The sequence below is a fragment of the Spea bombifrons genome, chromosome 1 (genome assembly GCF_027358695.1).
Source record: "Spea bombifrons isolate aSpeBom1 chromosome 1, aSpeBom1.2.pri, whole genome shotgun sequence".
NCBI classification, from domain to species: Eukaryota; Metazoa; Chordata; class Amphibia; order Anura; family Pelobatidae; genus Spea; species Spea bombifrons.
The window spans coordinates 1,869,066-1,877,739 of record NC_071087.1 but is presented as its reverse complement, the minus strand read 5'-3'; the positions used below and the strand labels follow the sequence as shown (position 1 = coordinate 1,877,739).

Here is an 8,674-nt window from a genome sequence, read left to right as displayed (position 1 = left end):
TTCTATATCAACTTAAATAAAGTTTCAAAAAATTGCAAGTTCTCTCACCTGAAGACAATTCAAATACTGAGAGTGCAATTCTCAACTAAGAGCAATCTGCATTTCTGTCTCTAGGGGCGCTGCAGGGAAAAAGGTTTCCGTTTGTGGCTGGACTCTGTTAGCGGTTACATTTATCTGAAAATTTAGGTTATCTTAATAACCTTTATCTAAATGATTCATATTAATGATCTCCCCCCAACACAGTGTAAAGAGATTTTGCTTAAAATATGGCAATGGCATGAAAACGTACAAAGTATACAAAATATATAATATTCCGAAAACATTAAATGTTACAGCAGTTTTTAAGAAGAGTTCACTTCAGAGATCCCACCGGAGAAGAGGTCTACTTTAAAGAAAATGGAGAGATGTCCTCAGTGTATCACGTAAAGAATCAGATTTTTTTATCAAATGGAACCAACATAGAAAAACATGTTGCAATCATTGATCTATCAGCTCCGGAAGGGAAACAGCTCAACATTCGCCAGAGGCTAATAACTTGGAAATACAACACCAAGGAGGTCAGTAGCATTGAGGATGTCGGAATGCTGTCCTTAGACAATGATCCTTTAACTGCTATGTTCACATAAACTGCATTTATTTCACAACAACATGTATCGTTTTCAAAGCTGGCAGGCCTGCCCTATGACCAGTCTGGAAGTCCCATCCATACAGCGGGCTGCCACAGTTTAGGGCTGACCCTGGGGTTACATGATGTAATGTGACCCAGTGTGGTGCTACGACATCAGCAATGAGAAGGAGTGTGCATATATGTGCAAAACGTCAATCACTAATAGCCATCACGGAGCCAACACGCATTAACGCTCACAAAAAGTCCTCTGAAGGATAGTTGAGTGTATGAGAACCCATAAAAGCACAAACTCATTAGCCTACAAGTTGCTAGTATGAGTTGGAACTTGCAAAATTCACCTCATGAACCCAGTAGGTTGCAAGGTGACCTTCCATAAAATTAAAAACCATAAGGGGTTGATAATAGCCTCTTCTCCCACCCCATTCGCAGTAGGGTAGTAATAAAATAAACCTGGGGGTGTATTGCCATATATACCCCCCTTCACATCCATCCCCTGTTAAAGATCACGATTGGTTAGATATTCATTATTATTATAACAAAAAACACTATGGGAGGCCTGGACCCCAAACCACACCTCCGTTCTGGTGGGTGAGGGGCCACACAGTCCACATCGTTAACACTCAAAGCATTTGGAAGGAAAAATAATTTCACTTCCCTTTTCAATGTAGGTCCAGCGGAGATCACCAAAGCCATCAGTCCTCAATTTCAGCCCAAACGAAGGGGCCAAACAAAATATTTTTTTAAAGGCCTGGTGAAAAAGTTCAAAAAAATGCAAAAAAAAGTAATCTATCAACAGATAGAAAAAAGGCCCCTAGTTGCACAGTATTACACGAGCATCAGTATTCACTCCTGGGCACCCCCAGTGTTTGGAAGCTGTATTGAATCGTTTGTTGACTTAAATGGGCCCCATAGACTTCAATGGTGTCCACAGACTTGAATGGGGAGTGTACAATGCTGCCATATTATGTATTAACCATGATATACTTTATAATGTGTAGCCACTGGTGTCTCCCGCCAGCGGGTTGAGATTTATTTGGGAATTTATACAAACTATAAATATTGAATATTAGCATATTAGATATATTTTCACCTTTAGATTACAGTCCAGACAAGGAAACTGAAAAAAACAAAAAAAAGTTACACATAAATAGCACACAATGAGCGTACTATAAAATGAAATATAAATGCCCCAAAAAAGACAAGAATTTTCAGTTCTCTGTGATCCTCCTTATAATAGATTACACCAATATGTGATGTAATAGATTAACATTACTTGCCCAATATTCCACTGAACCATATGTGATACATTCTAGATACATTTTCTCATTTTTTTAAGGATTCCTTATGCCACCATCCACAACATACACCAGCTAAGAGGCAAATCTTGATGATATAGCACCAGTCACAACATACACAGAGTAGTAGAACGAGTGCCTATGGAGCACAGCACCAGTTACACCCACAACAGCTACCAACATCGTACAATTATTGTAAGACACCCCACCATTTTCCAGCTTCTGTCACAAAAACAAACACAATGGCACACGGGTGATATAAGTATAGCCTGATGGCCTGGCTACAAGTTGTTCGGATCCATACGCAGGGTGCCTTGCGCTACAGGATTGCGACAGAATGAAAACAGGTTGAAATGGGCCTTATTCCTGGCATTGTTTCTGCCCATGTAATTTTTGGCTTTTCAGGTTCCTTATTCTCGTTGTTCCAAAGACTGTCTTTCTGGATATAGAAGGGTTTTACAAAGGGGAAAGCATACCTGCTGCTTCGACTGCGTCCCGTGCTCAGAGGGAGAGATCTCCAATAAAATAGGTAAAAATACCAAAGATATAATTATTAGTATACAGATTTTCTAGGAAGAGAAACGTATTACAAGGAATAGAGACCAATAATGTAAATAGTATTTTTTGCTCATGAGTAAGACCACAGTATTACCTCCTTTATTGCATCCTCCAACATCTTGGGGCCACTATTGCATAGGAGTATATATTAGACTTGCGCATTCAGATTTATGCAAATGTTACTTTTTAAACAAACAAAAACTAAGCAGAAAGCTCTGAATTTTCATTTGCATTTAGTTTTTTTTGTTTTTTTCAAACACTCTCTCACATTCTCATTCACAATCTCTCACGTTCTCATTCACACTCTCTCGCTCTCTCTCAATGTCTCCTTACCGTCTCCGCCAGGTATCCCTGTCTCCTTTCCCACAGCTCTGCTTCTTGTCTTGTCTCTTCTTGTGCTTTTGTCTATGCCCGCTTCTCCATGAAACGCTTCTCGTTCATTATTCTGCCCTCTCAGAGTACTTCTGCAAAAGAGCAGAGCCACAGGGAGCGCTTATCCCCTATTCCTCCAGTGGTTCACAGAGAAGCGGACGAAGAAAGAAGAAGCGGTAAGGGAAGAAAATGGGACTGGGACACAAAATGGACAGTGGAGAAAGTAGGGAGACATAGGGAGTGTGAGAAAGAATAAGTGCGTGAAAGAGCAAATGAGGGTGAGTGACAACTATTTTTTTTCCAAATGTAACAAGCCCTCCGAATTTCAAGTGAACCAAAAGGGCAGGAAACAACATTTGTTGTTTGCCCGAAAGCAAATGGACCAAAAACGAAACAAAAAATCGATGTGCACAAGTGTAGTATATATATTCTCCCATGCAATTATTTCAGAATCTACTGACAGTGGGCACAGATTGGATTATTTTTTGTGTGTGTGTGTTTATTTATTTATTTATTTCCTTTTTCTTGGCTGAAAATGCAGAAGATGTATCTAATATAATGCTTAGAGCCCTGGGTTGAAAATAGATTGAAGGAAAGTGATGTTAGGAATAAGGAAACATAGAAACAAGAGGGGCAAAGAGAAGGGAGACTATTCTGAAATGGAATCTTTGAGAATGTGGTATGTTCATGTTACCATAAATTATGTGGTTTTTTTTAAAATATTTTACTATATTTGCTAGACAAGGACTCTTGTCAAAAATGTCCAGATGACCAGTGGCCAAATGAGAAGAAGGACAAATGCGTTAAGAAGCCCACTGAGTTTTTATCATATGATCGGGATCCAGTTGCACTGGTTCTTTGTATAATCTCTGTTACCTTATCTGTCATAACCTTGGTTATCTTGGTTATATTTATTTTGTACCGAGACACCCCCATTGTCAGAGCTAATAATAGGAATCTCAGTTTCGTCCTCCTGGTCTCCATCATCCTGAGCTTCCTCTGTGTGTTTCTGTTCCTCGGTCGTCCTGTGGATATAACCTGCATGCTGCGCCAAACTGCTTTTGGGGTCATCTTCTCAGTAGCTGTGTCTTCTCTGTTGGCCAAGACCATCATGGTTTGCATCGCTTTCAAAGCCACCAAACCCGGCAGCAAATGGAGAAAATATATTGGAGTCAAAATACCCAATTATGTTGTGTTTATCTGTTCATTTATTCAGGTAGTCATTTGCATCTGCTGGTTGTCTATTTCCCCTCCGTACCAGGAAATGAACACTCACTCCTACCCTGGAAAGATCATTATTCAGTGTAATGAGGGGTCAGTGGTTGCCTTTTACGCTGTTCTGGGGTACATGGGCTTCCTGGCCGCTGTGAGTTTCGTTGTCGCTTTCCTGGCCAGAAAATTACCGGACAGTTTTAATGAAGCCAAGTTCATCACCTTCAGCATGCTGATCTTCTGTAACGTCTGGATCTCTTTTATCCCGGCTTATATGAGCGTTTCAGGGAAAAACACAGCGATTGTTGAGATTTTTGCAATATTAGCTTCTAGCTTTGGGATTCTTGGTTGTTTATTTTTTCCTAAATGCTACATTATTCTTCTAAGACCAGATATGAATTCAAAGAAACACCTGCTAAGATTGGAATGTTAAAAAAAACTGTATTACAGTAGAAGATACGTTTTTAAATAGAATCATTTATTGTGCTATGTTTATAGTGAAATACATAAAATTATAAATACTAAAGGAAGGGTAGGCAATATTCATCCAAGAGAACATCTCCAGAACATTATTGGCTAAAGCTCCACCCTTTTGCAAAAGTGTACCGAGAAGCCAGGTGCACAGAGAAGTGGGAGAAGGCAGAAGAAAGAAGACACAGGAGAAGCTGTCAAAAAAAGGAGACAGAAGAACAAGAAAAGGCAAGAGAAGAAGCAGCGCTGTGGGAAAGGAAACAAGGACACGGGAGAAGTGGGTGGAGAAGGTAGATAGATGTTGAGAGTGTGAAAGTGTGGTGTGTGAATGAGAGTTTGAGAGTGTGAGAGGCATGCTTTTTGTTGCAGATTAGGCAAAGGCATGCATTTTAGGTCTGGACTGCACTGATAGTTGGGACCAGTCTGATATCCTAATGGATGTTTTTTTATGTAAAGAAGCAAGTGAACAAAGAAGGTACCTTCCTATAGGGCAGACTATTTCAACACTCTCTGTTATTTTTGAGTTGAGGCTCACACTACGCACACATTTGACCTTGGCCTGATTCTGGACTACTACAGCTTTCTCCTGTCCCATGTTCTGTCTGGCCACAGCGAGCGGGCCCTCCCGGCCACAGTGCCCTGTCCATGGGTTATCCAGCCACAGCACCTTGTCCGTGGTCCATCCAGCCACAGCGCCATGTCTACACTTTGTATCCAGCCTGTGCCATGCTCCCTATCTACACTTTGTATCCGGCCTGTGCCACACTCCCTATCTACAGTTTGTATCCAGCCTGTGCCACGCTCCCTATCTACACTTTGTATCCGGCCTGCGTTACACTCCCTATCTACAGTTTGTATCCGGCCTGCGTTACACTCCCTATCTACAGTTTGTATCCAGCCTGTTATGCATCATGGGGTACAAACAGAGACCATCATATCCCCTGCAACTAGACTCCTCCCTGACTCCCATGCCCAGCTCCTGACAAAAGTATTTCTACTTCACCACAGGACAAGGAGGACCCTAAAAAGACAATCCGTGACTAGTGTTGCTTTACCTGTCTGGGCCCGTTTGTGCTGTCTGGGGAGGGTTTCCAGAGCCTGACTTAGCAGGATCTGGCTGGGAGCGGTAAGGCTAGGAAAGTATAACTAGAGTAGGCTCCAGTGGTAGCTATGCTTCATTTTCATGATTCTGTTTTGGGGATAATAAAAATCCATAATTTGCTAAAATACAGTGTTCCTGAGCCTTCTTGCCAGAGAGGATAGTGCTTAATGCCCTGAAAAGTGACATTTATGAATCTTAGCTATAAAAAGGGGGTCATACATAACAAAACCCTGTTAGCAGAAATCAGGATTAGTTATACTGGGCAGAGAGTATATAATATTATAATATTAGGAATATGCAGGACAGGATTAGTTATACGGGCCGGATGGTATATAACATATAATATGAGGAATATACAGAGATATAACAGGTTATAAGCATAGCTAGGAACTTCTGGTCTCCGGTTACCCAGAGACTTCCCTTCGGGTCGTGGCCAGGACTGCCCATTCAGGTCACCGGGCTGTCCCGTGACGTTGGTGGGAGTTCCCGCTGATGCCGGGGGCGTTCCTGGTGACATCAGTGGGAGTTCCCGCTGACATCAGTAGGAGTTCCCACTGGCGTCAGTAGGCGTTCCGGCTGATGTCGGGGGCAGTCCCACTGAGGGCAGCAGGAAACACCCGCTTTTAAAGGGAAAATGGGTGGCGATCGGGGTATGTCAAGACCCCGCTCCCACGACCCAGAGGATTCAGGTCTTGACCCGGAGAAGCAGTGCTCCATCCAGCAATCCCAGGTATGGTTATAAGGACAGAATTAGTTATACGGCCGGAGAGTATATAATATATAATATGAGGAATATACAGGATATAACGGGTTATAAGGGCGGGATTAGTTATACGGCCAGAGAGTATATAATATATAATATGAGGAATATACAGGGATATAACGGGTTATAAGAGCGGGATAAATTATACGGCCGGAGAGTATATAATATATAATATGAGGAATATACAGGATATAACGGGTTATAAGGACGGGATTAGTTATACGGCCGGAGAGTATATAATATATAATATGAGGAATATACAGGATATAACGGGTTATAAGGGCGGGATTAGTTATACGGCCGGAGAGTATATAATATATAATATGAGGAATATACAGGGATATAACGGGTTATAAGAGCGGGATAAATTATACGGCCGGAGAGTATATAATATATAATATGAGGAATATACAGGATATAACGGGTTATAAGGACGGGATTAGTTATACGGCCGGAGAGTATATAATCTATAATATGAGGAATATACAGGATATAACGGGTTATAAGGACGGGATTAGTTATACGGGGGGAGAGTATATAATATATAATATGAGGAATATACAGGGATATAACGGGTTATAAGGACGGGATTAGTTATACGGGGAGGAGAGTATATAATATATAATATGAGGAATATACAGGGATATAACGGGTTATAAGGACGGGATTAGTTATACGGGATGGAGAGTATATAATATATAATATGAGGAATATACAGGATATAATGGGTTATAAGGACGGGATTAGTTATACAGCGGGAAAGTATATAATATATAATATGAGGAATATACAGGATATAACGGGTTATAAGGACAGGATTAGTTATACGGGGGGAGAGTATATAATATATAATATGAGGAATAAACAGGATATACCGGATTATAAGGACGGGATTAGTTATACGGCCGGAGAGTATATAATATATAATTTGAGGAATATACAGGGATATAACGGGTTATAAGGGCGGGATTAGTTATACGGCCAGAGAGTATATAATATATAATATGAGGAATATACAGGGATATAACAGGTTATAAGAGCGGGATAAATTATACGGCCGGAGAGTATATAATATATAATATGAGGAATATACAGGATATAACGGGTTATAAGGACGGGATTAGTTATACGGCCGGAGAGTATATAATTTATAATATGAGGAATATACAGGATATAACGGGTTATAAGGACAGGATTAGTTATACGGGGGGAGAGTATATAATATATAATATGAGGAATATACAGGATATACCCGGTTATAAGGACGGGATTAGTTATACGGCCGGAGAGTATATAATATATAATATGAGGAATATACAGGGATATAACGGGTTATAAGAGCGGGATAAATTATATGGCCGGAGAGTATATAATATATAATATGAGGAATATACAGGATATAACGGGTTATAAGGACGGGATTAGTTATACGGGGGGAGAGTATATAATATATAATATGAGGAATATACAGGATATACCGGGTTATAAGGACGGGATTAGTTATACGGCCGGAAAGTATATAATATATAATATGAGGAATATACAGGGATATAACGGGTTATAAGGATGGGATTAGTTATACGGCCGGAGAGTATATAATATATAATATGAGGAATATACAGGGATATAACGGGTTATAAGGATGGGATTACTTATACGGGTAGGAGAGTATATAATATATAATATTAGGAATATACAGGATATAACGGGTTATAAGAGCGGGATAAATTATATGGCCGGAGAGTATATAATATATAATATGAGGAATATACAGGATATAACGGGTTATAAGGACGGGATTAGTTATACGGGGGGAGAGTATATAATATATAATATGAGGAATATACAGGATATACCGGGTTATAAGGACGGGCTTAGTTATACGGCCGGAAAGTATATAATATATAATATGAGGAATATACAGGGATATAACGGGTTATAAGGATGGGATTAGTTATACGGCCGGAGAGTATATAATATATAATATGAGGAATATACAGCATATAACGGGTTATAAGGACAGGATTAGTTATACAGCGGGAGAGTATATAATATATAATATGAGGCATATACAGGATATAACGGGTTATAAGGACGGGATTAGTTATACGGCCGGAGAGTATATAATATATAATATGAGGAATAAACAGGATATAACGGTTTATAAGGACGGGATTAGTTATACGGGGGGAGAGTATATAATATATAATATGAGGAATATACAGGATATAACGGGTTATAAGTACGGAATTAGTTATACGGGGGGGAGAGTA

General features: G+C 39.9%; 1 protein-coding gene across 1 annotated transcript; it reads left to right on the top strand.

Annotated features, from left to right (window-relative positions):
• Nucleotides 1-326: 326 nt before the first annotated feature.
• LOC128467697 (vomeronasal type-2 receptor 26-like) lies at nt 327-4,498 on the top strand. The gene is made up of 3 exons (XM_053449382.1): nt 327-557; nt 2,329-2,452; nt 3,594-4,498. Exons 1-3 carry the CDS (start codon nt 327-329, stop codon nt 4,496-4,498), a joined length of 1,260 nt encoding a protein of 419 aa, XP_053305357.1.
• Nucleotides 4,499-8,674: the final 4,176 nt, after the last annotated feature.